General features: G+C 41.2%; 2 protein-coding genes across 2 annotated transcripts in view; both read right to left on the minus strand.

The window, feature by feature from the left end:
- lt (vacuolar protein sorting-associated protein light) overlaps positions 1 to 20,000 on the minus strand; it is a 149,861-nt gene that overhangs the window by 46,207 nt on the left and 83,654 nt on the right. The gene's annotated exons all lie outside the window — the stretch shown is intronic.
- FASN1 (Fatty acid synthase 1) overlaps positions 1 to 20,000 on the minus strand; it is a 52,772-nt gene that overhangs the window by 4,060 nt on the left and 28,712 nt on the right. Inside the window, exons 3-7 of the mRNA XM_065222298.1 lie at positions 12,704 to 13,230; positions 2,733 to 4,399; positions 2,215 to 2,669; positions 2,011 to 2,156; positions 18 to 1,945 (exon numbers count right to left, since the gene is read on the minus strand). Of these exons, the coding sequence (XP_065078370.1) occupies positions 18 to 1,945; positions 2,011 to 2,156; positions 2,215 to 2,669; positions 2,733 to 4,399; positions 12,704 to 13,076 (4,569 nt within the window). The 5' untranslated portion in view covers positions 13,077 to 13,230. The remainder of the gene's footprint in view (positions 1 to 17; positions 1,946 to 2,010; positions 2,157 to 2,214; positions 2,670 to 2,732; positions 4,400 to 12,703; positions 13,231 to 20,000) is intronic.

Here is a 20,000-nt window from a genome sequence, read left to right on the forward strand (position 1 = left end):
CCATGCAAATAACTTGCCTCCAATCCCAGAATGCAATCCTGTGTAGGTAGATCTCCGGGCAAGGCATCCACACCCAGCTTTCCAGACATCAGCATGACGTCACGGAAGTTGATTGGAGCATAGTAGACGGTGCATAATTGCTGTTTCTTATCCTTCGGATCAGGTCTGTCGCGCGACAGAGGTCCCTCGATCCACTTCAAGCTCGCCAAGTCGCCCTTTGTCAGAGCATTAACGTACGCATGCTCAACCTGCAGTGACGTTCCGTTGGTTTGGTTGTCCAGTCTCAGATGACGGAAGCTACCCCAAACACCACTCGCGATCATTACATTACAAATCAGATCCTTTCTCAGCTGATCAACGTAGGACTTCCCGGTCAGAGAGAACTTCTCCGCTCGTTTGTCCTGAATAAAGACCATCCGGGCGAATTTGCCACCAGTTTCGTTTTTGATACAATTAATGAAACCTTGAGCGCCAAACAGTTCCTCACCCTGGCAAACAAGGTACACAAAGGTGTTGGTTTCTTCGGCCTTCGCCAGAGCTGTCTTCATTGGCTCCACCCATGTGAAGTTCTTTTCGGTAACCTGGATGACGGTGCTCTTGCGCAGCTCGTATTTGACGGTTGGACGGAGTAGTACGAACACCTTTTTGTCGAAGTATTGGTACGTTACGGTCGTCAGGTTCAACGAATCGAACAGAGTCTTTCCTTTTTTAGTGGCATCAAAGTTGGTGCGAGATTCTTCCAAGAACAGGAAACCGTCATCTCGAATTGATTCGCGAAGATTGCTAAGTACCGTTTGACCATCAGGGCGACCAAGAATATCGTAGGAGACTACAAAGTGACAACCCTGTTCAATGGGTCCAGCAGTAGCATCTTTTACCACTACACGGACACCATTGTCGCCAAAGTGCTGCGTAAGAGATTCAGGCTGGTAGTTGGTGACAACCGCCACGTCACTTACCAGCGTTGGTTCGCTTTCAATGACTGACTGAACTGTAGCAGCCATGGTATTTTCCGGAGCTCGCTGGAAGCACGCCTCGGCTACCTTAATCTTCAGCGCACCAGCGCTATTTTCAATAGCCATGTGAACTGCTGTGGAAATCGACCGGAATCTCGATTTCTCTCCACCCTCTGCCAGTTCCTTTTCGTTGAAATTCGGAACGAAGACATATTTCTCAAGCGTCGGTGGAGCCTGAGATCCCGAACGCTTTGGAGCTAGCGTCGCCTTCAAGCCACGCATCTCTACACCTCCACTCTTGATCACGTCAATGTTCCTGTACACAGCCACCGGAACATCCTGATCCTTCGACTTGATATTGTTCATCATGTCCATGTGTTTTGCCGGGTTGATTACAACCTTTTCGATTCTGGTCGGCAAGTACAAATCCCTCATGTTCTTACCTAAAATGCTAAACTGCAGCATGGTGTCCATGAAGCTAACCCAGTTATCCTTCCACTGTAATTCTCCAGTGACACGGCTTGCATCAGCTTTCGTTATTCCACGGAACAATCCACCATAATCATAGCCTCTCAATCTAAGCTCCTTGTACGCATCACCGTTGTTCATCGGGAGTCCCGACTTGTCTTCGTCGATCTCGTAGAGCGGTAGTTCTGCGTTGTCAATATTCTCCGGGACGGAGATCTTTCCAGACACAGCCAACGATCCACCCTCGCAAATCTCGAAAGCTCCCGTACCGTCGAAAAAGTTAACTCCGAATTTGACCGAACCGTCCTTCGGTAGAATCGTGGCCCGATGGAAAACGACGTTCTCAATGACCACCGGCGTTTTTTCCATATCCGATCCTCGTATTTTGGCAAAGGTACGCCAGGCTAGGGTCAGGTACCCGGTAGCCGGAAACAGGACTCGTCCATCAATGGTGTGACCAGCCAGATAGGCATCGTCCGGTTTTTCCAAGTTGACGTCGATAACGGTTTCACCGGATTTGTCTGACGAAGGAAGCATGTCGTTATTGAAAAAATACACATGAAACACTTGCCGCTGTACTACTTACTTTCAACACCAAATCTGGCCAGGTACCACTTAGTCGAATGATCCCACTTGACGAGCGAGTTCAACATTGGCGTTCCACGACCGACAGGGTACGAAATCGGGCGGTACAGCTTCTGAACTTGAGGTTGCGCTCCAGCGGCGTACAATCTACGAGGAACATAGCATAAGTCAACGCTCATTAATCCCACCATCCCGTGTCACTTACTTTCCAAGATTGGACAACATGAAGATTACGTTATTGTCGTGACAGCGCTTCATCAAACTCAGATTGGTAGCATCCTTGCCGAGAGCACGCTTCAAGATGGCTTGCAGCAAACCATGGGGAGCGATTTCAATGCAAATGGCATTGCTCGGCACGTGGCGCAGTCCTTCGGCGAAAAGCACTGAAGAGAGCAGATTGTTGACATGATAGGCAGCGGAAGACTGCTGCGCCAGTGGTGTATTCCAAGCTTCCTCCGGAATGCTGGTACTAATCCAGCGGGGAGAACGGCTCTTCGGGTTGGGAATGATTTTGTCCAACGATTTACGCAACTTCGGTGCAGCATCGGCAATGTAGCGGCTGTGGAAGGCAATACCGGAAGATTTAACGGCCTTGGCAAAGACGCCTTCAGCGTTCAGTTCCGCAACGAATTTGTTGATCGAATCTACGGGTCCAGAAATCTGCAAAATAAATGGAAACAAATCAAAATAATATTGTACCGATGAAAGTAAGAACTCAATTACCGTCACGCTGTCACTGCTATTGTGGCAAGCGGCAATGATATCCTTCGGTAGGCGCTCCTTGCATTGCTCCCAGGAGAGACCAACGGCTGCCATCAGACCGGGAACGAGCTGCGTATCCAAAATGCTACGACCTCTCCAGTATGCAGCCAGGACGGTTTGCTCCGGGGTGAAGCAACCATCGGCATAGGCGCAACCCAGTTCTCCAACGGAATGGCCTACCATGCCATCCGGATTGATACCAAGGTGATTAAGCACGTCCGTCAAAGCCACCTGGACGGCAGCAATAGAAATAAATGAATTCAGGATATTATCGAATCGTGTTTCGTCGCTCTTGGTCAGGATATCGATCAAATCGACACCTTCCGGACGGAGTGCCTCGGCACAACGGTGGATGCTGTTGTTGAAGACCTCCACCTGCATCATTTCCTTCGCCATACTAGCCCACTGGGATCCCATACCGGAGTAAATGAACCAGATTGGTCGCTTATCATCGCTAGAATCGTTTACTTCACGAACAGCTTGACCTTCTCCCAATACCGTGTAACCACGGTAATAATGCAACGAGATATTCTTGCTGTGAACTTCATTCACAAGTCCGACAAATTCCTCGTCGTCTTTATTATTTTCCGCTGCGTCCAAAAATGATTCAACAGCTTGCTCTGTCCGTCCGGAAGCCAGAACCAACTTCGGGAAACCATCCCTCGGGCTGACCGGCTTCGGTTTGGGATAGGATTTCATGATCACGTGAGCGTTGGCTCCGCCAAATCCGAATGAATTCAGACCGACGATTCCACCATTCCAAGGCAAGTTACGGTCAACTACCTTCACTCGGCCATCCATCAGCCCGTATAGATCGGGATTGGTGTTCTTGAAATGCAGATTTCCAGGAATGATACCTGCTTCCATAGCGATAAGCATTTTTGCAATCGAACATACTCCTGAAGCCGGCTCCGAGTGTCCCATGTTGGACTTAACTGATCCAATCAACAACGGCGCTTTACGCTCTTTGCAGAAGAAGTCAGTAATGTTGTTCACTTCCTGTGGATCACCAACCTTTGTTCCGGTTCCGTGAGCCTCAACGTAAACCACATCTGCCGGATTGACATTAATCTCGTCATACGTCTCCTGAATCAGACGTTTTTGCATAGCTCCGTTTGGGAAGGTTATACCCTGCTCCTTGTACCCGTCGGTGTTGATCCGCACGTTCAGAACGCTAGCATAGATGCGGCGTGAGTCCGAAGCACGCTGCATGAAAGTGACGACGCAACCATCCGATCTCACGTATCCATTTCCTGATTCATCAAACACCTTGCACATACCTTCCTTACCCAACATGTTCAGTCTCTTGAACTGCAGCGACATAGTTGGCTTCAGAATGATGCCACATCCGGCAACGATGGCTGCATCGCAGCGTCCAGCCTTCATGTCGGCAAAGGCCGTGGACATAGCGATCAGCGAACTCGAACAGGCGGTATCGACCGCATAGCTAGGTCCCTTGAAATCGAAGGTATAGGACAACCGGTTGGCAAACATGGCTCGGGCACATCCGATCAGACCGTATCCGTTCACCAGGTCCGGATCGGCACACCAGTGCTGTTCGGTTTCGGAATTGGAGCAACCGATGTACACACCGGTGCGGCTACCGCGGAGTTCCTGAGGATTGATGCCTGCGGGGAAAAGGAATGCGTACCTCATTAGAAGGATGATGCAATAGGCTTCAGTTAGTTTTGAGAATTAAGGATAGTTGCGGATCCGTTGCGGCAAATCTGACAGTTAGACAATAGATTTAGCTGTCGCTTTGCCACAACGGATCAGATCCTGTTGCATTGTGGGCGGCCCTTTAGACTCAATTAACAACAGTGGAAGTGATCAAAGAACAAGTAGAGGTCGGATGATAAGCTCCAGTTGGAATGTAGGAAACATCATAATAAGAAGAAGATAACCCCGAATCCCTATTTGCCAGGATATATCCCACACAAAAATTACCAAAACCAATTGTTAAGCCGAGTTATATATTGAACTTTTTCTGACAGTTGTCAAATCCACTGGCAATCCGGATATAACCCAAAACATTCGAAACCGGATTCCAATGCCTCAAATTTCACTAAAATGTGTTCCTATATATCGACTTTTCATGACGTATATAGGGTAAATGTCGGCTTCGGCACCCATTGACTGTTTTCGGCAATCAAAATTTAAACGTTAATTTCACTATTTTTTACCATCAACACACTTCCCTGAATGTATCCAAATGATTCTTTAGTCTTTCAGCTTCAATCTGATTATATTTGTAGGACCGAGCAATCCTGTTATGCCAGATTTTTCTTCAAATGAAGCATACGTAATACAAAATGGGGCTGATTTCGAGTTGCCGATAATAGAACAGCTGGTTAACACGCAGTTCTAACAACAATCAATACGAAACTAACGATTTTAAATTGGCTCACCACTTTAGTAGCCTATTGGTCCCAAGCAAACGATTAACGTACCCTATTCTAGTCGAAATTCTAGTACTACGCAATATTTGTTTTGATTCGCTATGAAAATTTGACAGATAAAATGAGGGGTTATTGGTTTTACCTATGTTTCGAGGGGTGATTCGACAAGCTTGGGACCGAAGATAGTACCAGAGGTGAGCCAAAAAGTTGAGCACGTTTCTTCGGGACCTACTTGTCTTAGAGTTACCTCTATGGTTCTAATGGGAAGGTTGCCGAAGAAAAAGAGGCTGCCGACAATAGTCACACTCACCTGAGAAGTTTAGAGCGTTGTAAAAACGCTTTCAAACAGTTTTGAAGAATTCTGTCGATTGGAATGGATAGAGAAGCAAGCAGCAGATGAATTGAAACAAACAGACACGTCATATATGTGCGCGACGCTGTGAAAATGCTAATAGAAGTGCGGACGCTGCTTAGATTGACGAGAATACGTAAATTCCCCTATGACGGAAAATAAAAATATATATTTTAAGCATTTCGCACATGTAAACAAATTACCCGTAATATGTTCAATTTATCTTCCTTCCACATATTTATATTAAAAATATAATGAAAACGGGTCATAACGCATAGTGTCAGTGACAGGAATTGAAAGCCAAATTGAGGCTTCGTTTCAACTCGAAAATTGACGTGACTGCGATTGAAAGGCAGCGAGCAAAGCAAGACGAGAGAATCCCTCGGAAAATCCACAGCTGAGACCTATTCAAGCGTAACTATTCAAGTCGACGTATCTGCTTTTGTGAACAATCACTTCAATCAACGATTTGTCTTAACTTCTTACTCACCCACGCAAACAAATACCATCTTCAAGTAGGGGAATCTTTTCTTGTACTCGAAAAAAATGCACCATTTTTATCCGTGTGTAACTTTTTTATCCGTGGGTAAAAATTGATCAAAACCTGGGTATAACTAGTTTGGAGTGAATTGTTTACATGTGCAAAATTTCATAACAATCGCCGGAGAATTTTGCGCGCCGTCATGGAAAATCCGACTGCGACCATGAGATGGATCGGAAGACAACTGGGAATCACCCATACAACTGTGTCTCGGGTGGTAAAATCGTTTAAGGAGTCCCAGGCGACCGAGCGGCGGGCTGGAAGTGGAAGAAAATCGTGTTGGATTATTTCAAGCGTAATCCGAACCTTTCGATTCGCGACGCGGCTCTGAAGGCAAAGTGTTCCGCCTGGTTCGTTCAGCAAACCATGAAATGAGCTTCGTGTGATCAACAAAACACGGCGGCCAAATCCCGCGCAAGGAAGCTGTATCGAGAGTGGTTAACGAAACCGATGTGTTATGGATGACGAAACCTACATCAAGGCAGACGCAAAGCAGATACCGGGGCTGGAGTTCTACTTTGCCAAATCACGGTTTGATGTTCCGGAAGACATAAGGAAGAAGAAAGTGGACAAATTCGCCAAAAAATACTTGCTCTGGCAGGCCATATGCCAATGCGGTAAACTGAGTAAACCGTACATCACAATGGGTACCTTCAACAGCGAAATTTACCGCACCGAGTGCCTCCAGCAGCGTCTGTTGCCCTTCCTGCGGTCCCACGGAGGCGAGACATTATTTTGGCCGGACCTGTGCGATCGACGTTGGATTGGTACACAGACAATAACGTTGTTTTTGTACCAAAAACCGCCAACTCCCCAAATTCACCAGAGATTCGTCCGGTGGAAAGATTTTGGGCCATAATGAAGGTCAAAGTTCGAAAATCGTCCAAGGTGTTTAAGAACGAGCTGGAGTTGAAGAAAGAATGGATGAAAGTGACCAAAAATGTCGGCTCCACCATTGCACAAACTGTAATGAGGGGACTTAAGGGACAGGTGCGGGCTTTCAACGATTGAAAGGAAATTGAATAAAGTAATTATGCCGAAACATAATCCATATGTATTAGTTCATTCCCTAAAAGTTTCAAGAAAATCTGACTTGAAATAAATTTTTGGCGAAAATTTTGTCTGGTGCATATTTTTTTTCGAGTACAGGCCTTAGCTGGTGTTGTAAGTTTCTGTGAGTTAGCTAGAAGTTGCCACAAATCGTCGATTGTAGTGATTGTTTACAAAATCAGATACGTCGATTTGAATAGTTACGCTTTATTGATAGTTTCAGTCAAATTTCTTGATTGGTTAGTAGACGTCTTCTTCTTTCTTAATTTTCACGGCCATATGTATGTGAAACCACATGAATAAAATAATTAATTTTCGTTTCGTTTAACCTTGCAACGCTAAACGAAAATGAATAAAACAGTACGCTAATGCCGCGGATACACTTGTATAACAAACTACGAACATGAGTATTATTTGTATAATAAATTATGAGCACATCCATGGTCGAACTTGTATAGTTTTTGTATAGTTGTTGTATAGTGCTCATAATTATTATACAAATAATGCTCATGCTCATAGTTTGTCATCCAAGTGTATCTGCTTCATTAGCGTACTTTTTTTTTATTCATTTTCGTGTTGCAAGGCTACACGAAACGAAAATTAATTATTTTATTCATGTGGTTTCACATACATGGCCGTGAAAATTAAGAAAGAAGAAGACGTCTACTAAACAATCTTGGAGCTGCTCCACAGTGGTGCCAAGGGTATCAAAACACGCGCTTTTTTATTTACGCTGAAATGGTTGATTAAAGGTACTAGGTGTCTTCTGGGAAGTTTCTTGGGTTACAACACTCCTTCTAATGGTAAAAAAAATTAAAGATTAATTTACCTAACAGTGAGATGCAAAATTTATTTTTTTTAACATAATAAGATACAAAATAATTGTGTTGGGCAAAGCTGTAGGGAACATTACTGTGAACAACTTTGCTGAAAACTATAACTTTCTAGCTCTTATAACTTCTGACATATAAAGGTTTTTTTGTGGAGACATCGTTAAAATAAGTTTTGTATCTGTAGCTTTTTCTACAATATTTCTATGTGTCTAGCATGTTCTATAAAGATGTTAGAAATATCATATAACATATCTTTTTAGAATGCTGCAAATTGCTACCATCAATACTTGAAAAGTTATTTACATTTTTGTGGTTGAAAATTACCCAACTTCCAATAACAATAGCTTCTAAGCGGGCAAAAACGAGCAGGCCATTCATTGAGCAATTGAAAGTTCAAGAAAATTCAATAAAATGGTGAAGAAACCAGACCGCCCCCACTTTACCCTTAACCAAAAAACTTGCATTAAAACTTGTCACTTTTCAGAATTTGAAATGCCGATTTTGTGAAACCACGGGACTGCTATCGAGTAGGTGTGAAAAGAGGCATACAAATAGATAACCAAGCAACCTGGGTTATTTCTAATGACTAACAAAATGACACGGGATCAAAACCAGACCACCCTCAAACGACCCTTGACTGAATCGCTTACGTACTTTAAATATTTTTCGATTTTGTCAATAAACAATACCAAAATCATTCATGTTTAATGTTTATTACGTTCCGATTCAAATTGTACGAATCTCCAAGAGCGCTTGCAGTTTCCTGTTCTCGCCGTTGTCATCGAGCCGTTTCTATTCCGTAGCTTTCGAACCTTTCATAGTTAATTTCGTTTGACGTTTTGATCCCGAGTCATTTTGTTAGTCATTAGAAATAACCCAGGTTGCTTGGTTATCCATTTGTATGCCTCTTTTCACACCTACTCGATAGCAGTCTCGTGGTTTCACAAAATCGTCATTTCAAATTCTGAAAAGTGACAAGTTTTAATGCAAGTATTTTGGTTAAGGGTCAAGTGAGGGCGGTCTGGTTTCTTCACTATTTTATTGCATTTTCTTGAACTTTCAATTGCTCAATGAATGGCCTGCTCGTTTTACCCGTTTAGAAGCTATTGTTATTGGAAGTTGGGTAATTTTCAACCAAAAAATGTAAATAACTTTTCAAGTATTGATGGTAGCAATTTGCAGTCTTCTGAAAAGATATGTAATTTGATATTTCTAACATCTTTGTAGAACATGCCAGACATGTAGAAATATTGTTGAAAAAGTGACAGATACAAAACTGATTTTAACGATGTCTCCACAAAAAAACCTTTATATCTCAGCAGTTATAAGAGCTAGAAAGTTATAGTTTTCAGCAAAGTTGTTCACAGTAATGTTCCCTACAGCTTTGCCCAGCACAATTATTTTGTATCTTATTATATTGAAAAAATAAATTTTGCATCTCACTGTTAGGTGGATTAATCTTTAATTTTCTGTTACCATAAGAAGGAATGTTGTAACCCGAGAAACTTCTCAGAAGACACCTAGTACCTTTAATCAACCATTTCAGCGTAAATAAAAAAGCGCGTGTTTTGATACCCTTGGCACCACCATAGAGGTAACTCTAAGACAAGAAGGTCCCGAAATAACGTGCTCAACTTTTTGGCTCAGCTCTGGTACTCTCTTCGGTCCCAAGCTAATCGATTCACCCCTCGAAACATAGGAAAAACCAATAACCCCTCATTTTATCTGTCAAACTTTCATAGCGAATCAAAACAAACATTGCGTAGTACTAGAATTTCGACTAGAATAGGGTACGTTAATCGTTTGCTTGGGACCAATAGGCTACTAAAGTGGTGAGCCAATTTAAAATCGTTAGTTTCGTATTGATTGTTGGCACCACTGTGTGCTCGTTTGCTTACACATAAATACCTATAAATGGTATAATTTGCCAATTTCATCCCGAAATCCAGAAGACAGATGAATTCATTTGCCTAACGCTTATCATGTTTTTGCATTCCTAGTGGCAAGGATGCAAATACTCATTTCAGCTAAAACAATGTTTTTTTTTTATTATGGAATAATTAGATGCTATGGTCATATTTTGGTAAGATACAAGAAGAGGTTGCCAAGAATGTGTTTGACATATTAAACCTGTTTATTTCACTTCATGAGAATCACAATCAGCGATTTTCCACACACTCACTCACTCACTCAGCGATCAGCAAATCGCTGATTGTGACTCATAGAAAGCAAAATTTACAGGTTTTATGTTTCAAACGCATACTTTGTAACCTCTTCTTGTAAGTTATAAGTAACACATGTCATCATACCATCTTTTGGTTTTATTATTCCGAAAAACGTTATTTTAGCTGAAATGAGTATTTGCAACCTTGCCTAGTGGAATGTTAAGTGGTGTGCAAAAACTGCATTTGAAGAGCGTCATTCCTGTTGGTTCGAAGATTATGATCGTTTGTTGAGGGACTTGAAACTTTCACGCTTGTCGCTGCTCTCATTCGACGATGATTGAATCACCGACAAACCGTCATGAAACTTAAACTTAACTCATGATCGCAAATTTGCAGCGATCCCATCTGTCAAAAATATAAAATAGAATAAAAATAATTTGTCCGAAATAGATTAGACATGAACCAACTCATAAATTTTGTACCCGTGTTCGTGGCTAGGATCAATATTTTCCGCGAACACGGCGGCAGATGTCAGTTTTGTGCTTTGATCAGAAATTTCTTTGTAATTTGTATGATCATTCATGTCGGTTTGTCGGTGATTGAATACTTAAGTGTTCCTATCGATCTTTGAGCGCTTCCTCGAAACCACGCTCGTCATCGTCATCACTCAAAAAATTTATCACATATCTAATGGATGATACCATGTGAATTTAACATAACTTTACCACCGAAAAACCAACATGACACTTAATTCTGACTTATACCCGTAAAGGGCCGATTTAAATGTGCAGTGATCCGAACTGTCGAAACCATAGGATTTTTTGATCTAGATAAAAATAATTTGTTCAGAATAGATCAGACACAAACCAATTCATAACTTTTGTATGCGGGTTCTTGGCTTAGTTAAATATTTCCCGTGAATACGGAGCCAGTTGTCAGTAGTGTGCTTTGGTCAGAAATTTTATTGTTTTTGCTATGGTCATTCATGTCGGTTTGTCGGTGGCTTCACAAAATCAAATCCCACCACAAAATCACATAAATATTATGAGGCCGATGAAATTCATATGAAAAAACGTGATCGCATAAATGTTATGTGAAATTCAGATGAATTCCATTAATTTTTATTATGGATGAAAATCATGTGCGTTTCCAATATTCCAATGGAAGCTAAATGAAAACTATTTTCGGTGTGGTGGGATTGCATTGGCCCATCTTGAGACTGATATTATTCGTGATGGAGCTTTTCCACTTGCTTCGGGGAGACAGGGTGTGACCAAACTGTCAGCGAAACTATCGTTTAGTTTGACTTTTTACAAGCATCATATTGATAGTGTATTAGTTGGATTTTCACTCACGGTGGCACTATTCGAGAATCCTGTGGATCGTGAGAGTCGTGCATTTTTTTTGCTTTATGTCATTATAGTCACTAGAATAAAAAGTAACCCCCTTCTGGAAGCTTAAATTATTTCACGATTTTTTTCTAAGATAAGATGTTTTTCTTAGAAAAGTCAAGAACCTTGAACGGTTTTCAAAGGAATCCAGAATATTTCTTTGAGTCCAATGATATTGAACATTATTCATGTCGCAGAAGTTTTAAGTTATCTCGATTTATTTTAAAGTCCCACAACAATGAAACCTTCAATCTTCAAGTTCTTGAAACAGAAAGGAATGTTTCAAGTCCAATATCTTTACAATTATCCTTAATCCAAAAATCTTTACAATCATCGATAATCCGCAGTCTTACAAAAATATCTAGTCGCTTAAGCTGAAGGTCGTGGTTTAAAATCCCATCCCAATTCACGAATCATCAATAGGTTGAATACCGCTGTTATACGAACAAAAAAATTATGAAACACTGAACTCCCCTGGCTTTATCTTCTAAAAACCTCAGTCTCCAACCTAGTAACTTCTGAACACTGGAGATTCACCAATTAGTTCCTGGGTGCAAAAAAAAAGTAGTAGCGGATACGCAAGAGCGACATCGCGCAATTTGCAACTATTTAGCTGTATATGTAGATAGCTATACATAGGTATAGAGGTAGATGCCTGCCCAGCGGACTACTGGGAGCTCTCAGCATTTTTCATACAAGATGATGAAGATGAGTGGATAAGTTGCGCGGATATGTACTTTTGTGGTTTACAAACAAAAAAAAAATGACTAAGAGTATTTACGTGTACCACGGATCGGATCGAAAACAAATAATCAATCGGAGCCCCATGTGCGTCATTGAGGGGTAAGATTTTCGTCCGCGCGCGCAATTGGGATACCAGTATCGACGTGCGGAAAACGGGTTTGTATTTAATTTAATTTGTCTTTTTTTTGTGGGCAATCAATATCGCTAATGTCAGTCAATTGCAAGGTGGTGGCCAGCGCATGACGGTGAACCATGCAGGGTTGTAAATATTAATGGTAATTCTAACACGAAATATGCGCGAAGTCGAGCATTTCTGATTTGGAGAATAGATGCCCTCATACTTGACGCTAATTGCATCCAATCCATCATCGACCGAACGCGATGAAATCGCTTATCGGTACACCTAGCGCTGATTGAAGTTTGCGGAAACAAGTAGATGGGTAGATGCACGACTTACCCGCATCAATAATAGCCTCGTAGGTACACTCGAGTAGCATTCTCATCTGCGGATCCATACATTCCGCCTGCTTTTGGTGAATTTTGAAAAACTCTGCATCCAAATTCTGCAGATCTTCATCCTTGATTTTTCCGATCCTGGTTGGGAGATCGTACAATCCCTTGGGCCATCGACGATCGTCGTCGTTGACCATATCGACACCCTCCATCAGGTTGCGCTTGAACTCTTCGATGCTAGAGCTCTCCGGCAGGCGGCCGGAGAAGCCTGTGATGCAAATGTCATCCCGAATCTGACAGCCATCGTAGTGTCCCCCCAGGTCCCTGGGGACACCGCGCCGGGTGTCAGTAGTGGCGTCCTCGAAGCGAGCTGGCATCGTTGCGCTTTTGTTGCGTCGTGTTTTCTTTTGTTTGGAACGTTTTCCGCGGGAAGGAATGGCGGCTCGGTCCGCTGGACTGTGGCTGTGTTGGCTAGGTTGTCCTTCCTTCTTTCCTTACTTTGAAGCGTAGAACAACGTCTAGTCTGCCTGCCTGTAGTTGGAGAAAGGGAGACACGAAAAAAAAAATCAATTAGCAATCGAATCCTTGTAAATGTATTTCTCTTATTACAGCAACGATTGTATTTATATAGATTTATAATGACGGATTGCGCAGAGATATTACCCGAGGAGAGCACAGTGGCACGCTTTCTGATCAATTGAAATTGATTTGATTGTCGCAAGTTCGCGTTTTCAATGGCTTGCGTTGGTCAACAACACACAGCAATCGCACTTCTCGTTATCACACGCGTGGCAGCCCCGGCTTGATACGCTGATTCGATTAATTCAATTATGCGAATGATTGTGATCTCTTGGTGCCAGTCCGTTGTCGCTAAATTGACACATGTAGCCTCCACGGACGTGTATGCGACATGAAGACATTTGTGATCGAAACCGCCAATTGGCTCTTGTGATATAAATGTGTACGATATTGTACTAGGAGGATGAACTGATTAGCCGTTATCATCGGTGCGATAATAAAGCCGTGGCTCTTGTAGATTTAACAGATTTGGTTTTGATTTTTGTGGCTTGATTAATAGAATCAGTAGATCTCTTGTAAAAAAAACCAGAATATAGATAGGAAAGAGCGGTTTAGGATAATTTTTAGTTTGGACATAGGTAGGGTAGATGTACCAGTTATGGCTATAAGTTCCTATTATGGTGTGTTCTAATTATGGCCTATGGGAATTCCTATGAAAATGCAACACTATGACGTGCCCCGCATCCAGAAATGGGTGGGACACGTTGTAAGAAGCCGGCAACAATTCCGAAAAAAATGTGTTTGCCTCAAATCCGTGAAATGAGTGAAATTTTCGTCAATTTTCTCATTTTTCGGTAGATTTGTTTTTTCTCTCTTCTTCTATTTAACATAACTTTTTAAAAAATTCAGCACTGCAACTACATCTGCCTTTCAAAAATATGTTGTTGCTGTTTTGTTTTTATTGCCTTGGCAGAACATCAAATTGAAGTCTCGATTACTTTTTCGAAGGGACGTATCAGCTTTTGATCGTCGATTTGGCGTAACTAACACTACCATCAGATAGGAGAAAAACCTTCCATTGAAAATAGTCATACTATACAAGGGCAAGTGTGTTAGTTTTTGGCCCTTCTGGTCCTCCAATTGACCTTATCTTAATTTTCACTTTTTCATTCTTTACTAAATTTAGCCTGTTACAAGGTTAGAACATATAATCAAATACCATCATGGAAAAAACATTTCAAATTAGATTTAGGGCATAAGGTCAAAAACTGGCACACTACACCAGATCGATGCTGTTTTACCAAAGAGAAAATCACGAAAATCCACGCCAAATAGTGAAAAAATCGAGGGGGGCGTCGCGTCTAAATCGCTATTCAGATGCTCGAAAAATCTCACACTAGCGAATCAATCTACGAAAAATCTCCTTTCATTTCTCGCATCTACTTGCAACGTGCATCATCTTTTTGCAGGAAATCTTCAGAATCGTCATCAATCTTCTTTCTATCTACTCAGCGTGCGCACAGCTAATTACAGCAAAACAAAATCTTTCCTGCATCGTAGATAGATTCACCCCCCTCGGAAAAAATAAACGACTTTCAGATTTAACCTCTTAGAATTCCATGAAACTTTGCATACCTAATTGCTTGCCTGGGGGCAATAAACCAAGTTTGCGCTGGAATTCGGGCATTGTGACTCGCGTCTAATTTTTCAAAACGTGTTCGATATTATTCAATAAATCATAGCACGACAACGGCTCATTATCTAATCGAAATGACACCTGAGACAAAGATGTAGGAAACTGGATTGCCTTTTCACACACTAGAAAAATCACAAATTTTGGTAAATGAATGAAAAATAAATGCTGAAAACTTCAATAGTAAAAAAAGCGCAGCGATGTTTAAACTATTTAAACTAGCCCGCTGGGGAAGAGTTTGACCTATCCGATGAAAATTTGCTCTCCCTGCAGCAGTCTCTAGCTCTCAGCTTCTACCTCGAATAATGAGTGACAGTAACGGGAATGATAGAAATATTCCACGGTGTCAACTTAGCACTCCAGTTATGGTTACTGGAGCAATATGCAAGTGTGGAAAATTACATCGGTTGCAATGGAAAACAGCGTTAAAGTTAACTCTACGCACCTATTTTGGCCATGTTTTGACGATATTTTACAATGTTCACAAGTTTTAGATCTTGAATTGTGTTTAGATTGTTGGTTCAAATCATATTCACCTGGTATGAGGTATGGTAAAAATAGAATCAATTCAGTGCCAACATTTCAAAGGGGCGTAATTGCATTTGTAAACAATGGTTTTAGTCGTCGATTTCTCGTGAATGAAAGCTCACTCATAAAAATGAATGACACCAGCAGGTAGAGAAATGTTTCCTGTACCAGCTAGCATTGGTAATTTGGAGGAGTGGGCTTTTATTTGCGAGAAATCGACGGCTAAAGCCATTGTTTACAAAAGCAATTACGCCCCTTTGAAATGTTGGCACTGAATTGTTTCTGCCGATATTACAGTTGCTAAGTGTTGCTAACACTGCCAGTCCGAACTTTTCTACTCGGGCCGCAGTCGTCGCGCCGTCAACTGTCAGGCCACCCCTGAGCGTAACCCAGGGGGCTGGCAACCCTATATCAATCCTATACCTTTGACAGTAGGCAACATCTCGGGCCTTATTTAAATACGGCCCGCCTGACGTATGCATGGTGGAAAGGGACGAAAAATCGTGTTATAAGCAGCGTTGCCAGGTTGCCAGATTTATCTGGTACAGCCAGAGAAATTTAAGCTCTGCCAGACAGATTTTTTTAGAAATCTGGCAGCTTCCTATGTTAATTTGCTGTGCCAGATTTTTGCCAGACATTTTTTTCGGGATTTGCCAGATTTTTTCAAAATAAGACTGGCACCTCTGGTTATAAGCAGAAAGACAAGAGTAGATGATAGCATCAAAAACATGGCCGCTAGCCAGGCCCCTGGCGTAACCATATCAACGAAATAAACATCGTAGCAAACGGGTGTGAAAAAAGAAAACGAGAGTGAACATTTGTTCAGAAGTGAAAATAAGTTTAGAAATTTGTGCGTTACGAGCAGGGCAGGGGTTGAAACAGTTGACGTTTTTTACTACACTCGCTTCGTTGTCGTGCGCGACAGTCTGTTTGTATTCGAACACTCATGCTCTACCGTCGTCTCTCTCACACAACACGAGCGGTAGAATAACATTCGAGCTAAAAGAAAATTATCAAAATAGCTATCATATGACATTTGTTATTTCGTTGTAATTCCTCAATTTGGTGTAAATCAAACCATTTCTGATCAGAAATATTATTACTAGGACATCATTGCTTGCTATTTTCAGAATTCACACTAGCACACCATCAGCAGCTCTTATTATGAGAAAAACTAAAATATATACATTCGTGACGGTCTTCGGCGACACTGTCGTATGACAGAGCCTGTCATATGAAATTTTAGTTTGGTACTGTACTATGATAGCTTGTTTTGCAAGTGTCGGAGGCAAAGGCAGTCAATTATCACAGAAAATGTGTCGACTACCGTGACCGCTTACAAGACTGGTTACGAGTAGTAATAAAACAGTTTAATTTTAAAGCAAAAGAAGTTGTTTCTAGTGAAAAACATTAGTACCGTAGGAGTGAAGTAGAAAGGTAGGTCTGCTTGTTGAAAGTATCCTCTGTGTTCGTATCACTGGGCGCACTGCGGGAAAACCTTATTGGAGCAAAACTGACCCTCTTTTCCCCGACAAACGAACATTCTGGACAGTGATGCCACATTTGTTTTCGAATTTAAATCTGTATTTTCATTGCAAAAAATCTTTTAAAACTGTATGTGACAGACAAAAACTGTAAAAACTACAAGGGACAACCCTAAGGGGTTGTACGTAATGGTGACGTAGGACTACGTGGTCTTATATAATAAATCGTATTCGTTTGCAGCAGGAGCTTGTGTTTTGTGTAGGAATAGTAATTTGAGTGGGGTTCTCTCTGTGTATACTCTTTAGTATGACGTGCTTGACATAGATGGCCCACAGTGACTCACGAAGATCTACTGATTCCGATCAATAGCGGTGCGGCTTCTTCCTCCTTCTATGGATGCTCATGTGGGCTGCAGCTTGCTGCTTGCAGGCAGCCTTTCGTTGTGTATTGGAGAACACAGTGGAGGCGAACCAGCCCAAGGCTGAAAGCATCCCTAATAAAGATAAATAATAATAATATTGGAGAACACAACCACTCACCACGCGGTGATTGAATAAACACCGTTTGGTGAGACCGGATGGAATTCAACGTTTGAAATCTGTGTTAGGGAAATCGCTTTCGCAGGCAATCGGTGATAATTTTAACTATAAAAGCAACAGGAACTTTACCAGATTTGTAGAAAAAAATCCCTATCGATTGGCGTATTAAGAATTAAAATCCATCATCTCTGGATTAAAATCAGAACACTTTCATGCCGCGACCGACTTAGGTTTTTGAAATTGCACCCCCAATGTTGCCTTCAAGAACATGGTATGTTAGATTTAAACATATCTTGATAGAGCTGGAATTAGGCGTAACAGCCTTTGTAAACAATCACTTCTCTCGAGGATTTTTAGGAATTCAAGGCACGCCCACGCAAACCAACAATACCGTCGGGTAGGGGAAGTCTGATGATGTTAATGTGCATGGGCGAGTCTTGACTTTCAAGACATCATCGAAAGAAGTCATTGTTTACAAAAGCTGTTACGCCCTAATTCCAGCTCTATCTTGATATGGGAACTGACATCCGATTGATGACCTTGACAAATATCCAAAAATACTCTTTTACAAATTTATGGTGGTCCTGGAAAGGACCGTTTTGTCGTGATGGGGTAGAGTAATTCTGAGCTATTAGGGTGTTTTAAACACAGATTATGCTGGTGAGCTGTATGTGGTTTGGAATAAGAATGACGCGCTTGGCATAGATGGCCCTCACGAAGAGCTACTGATTCAATAGTGTTGAGGCTTCTTCCTCTTTCTATGGATGCTCATGTGGGCTGCAGATCGCTGCTTGGAGACAGCCTTTCATTGTGTGCTGGAGAACAATGTTCAACTCTACGCGCCGAAAGCACTGCTGCTGCTGATGCCGACAACCGGACACCACCACACACGGTGATTGGAACTGACTCCGATCAGCGGTTGAGGCCAGCCTTGCGGGGAGCCTTTCGTTGTGTACTGGAGAATACCACCACTCACCACGCGGTGATTGAATAAACACCGTTTGGTGACACCGGATGGAATTCAACGTTTGAAATCTGTGTTAGGGAAATCGCTTTTCGCAGGCAATCGGTGATTATTTTAATTATCATAGCAACAGTTGCACATTCATGCAATTTTCAATAGTGACAATTTGAAGAAAAAAATGATAAAGTCTTAACCTTAGCAGATGTGTAGAAATATATCTGATCGATTGGTCTTAAAATTATTGGAATTGGTCTAGGGGCAGCTGGAGTTGTTAACGTTCAAAATCTTTCATATTTTTGTCACATGTTCCATTTTCGGTTTTCACAAAGTGTACCCCCATATAGAAATCACAGACGTAGTCGTACTACGTCAAAAATCTGTAAAAATTCCGTATTATGGTCCCAGTGCGGATTTACGTAAACCTCCATTGAGTAAATTCATAGTTCAGAAGGAGTTTGTTCTAAGTTTAGAATCATGAAAAAAGACTAAAGTTTGCTTTCTAAAGAATTTGTCTATTTCTAAAATCTTGAAATCCTACACACGCTATTTAGAGGCTACTCAGTGACTGAGTAGATCGCACTCATTTTTGCATGCTGTATGGAGTTGTCAAAAAAAATGAGTAAACTGGTTTTGCTCTGATGAGTGGAATCATGTTTACCCATTTTGGATAACTTCCCTTTTGGCTGGACTGAGTGATTTTCGACTCAAAAATGAGTAGCCTCAAAATAGAATGCTATCTTGATGTGTTTTTTATCTCTTCTACAGTCTGAAAATACTAAACATTAAGTACCAGTTATGAGAGACAAATCAGTTACCGGCTGAAAATTTCCTTAATGAAGTAACTATCAGAATTCCCTAGAAATTGATTTTTTTTTATGTCTGAGAATACGAAAACCTTTATCTGGACATTCGAACCGGAAGTTTAGCCAAATTGCATGCAATAATCTTTATTTCTGAAATTACGTTTTTCAAATATAAAAATATCTAGTTGATTCTTCTACTCACAAAATGTAATCAACCACTTTGTGGGTTTTCTAAAATGGCTTGTTTACTGATTTTATAAAAAAAATGTATTAAATTCTCCTTCGTATATGTAACCATGTGACATGGTTAATTAAATAAATAGAAAGGGAAACTAATATCCCTTCCAACGAGAAATCAGAACATCTGAACATAAGAAGTCCATTCGAAAGATTTCAAGTCCATTCGAAACTAAAATAATAATATTTATTTAGTGAAAAATACGATTTGGGTTTGATGCTCAGGTTGAATTCAAGTTGCTTAAAAGGAAAAAAAAAAGATTATTTATCGTCAATAATATATATAAAAAATTATGTAAAATACATTCCCTTTATTTGAAAAATATGTATATTTTTGAAAAATCTGTAATCTGTATATACAGATATCTGTATCAAAAAATTGAAAAAAAAGTAGAAGGGTCTGTGCCTACGGGCACGAACGGAAGCTTGACGTAGGACCGCTAGTGGACGGAACAAATGTGAACATTTAGTTCTTTTAATTGATCAATCATCAATTATCTTAACTCATTCCGTTTTTTATTTGTAAGCGTATC

Source organism: Ochlerotatus camptorhynchus, unplaced genomic scaffold (assembly GCF_037179485.1).
Source record: "Ochlerotatus camptorhynchus isolate MF236.1 unplaced genomic scaffold, CSIRO-AGI_Acam_v1.1 ptg000165l, whole genome shotgun sequence".
Classification (NCBI taxonomy): domain Eukaryota; kingdom Metazoa; phylum Arthropoda; class Insecta; order Diptera; family Culicidae; genus Ochlerotatus; species Ochlerotatus camptorhynchus.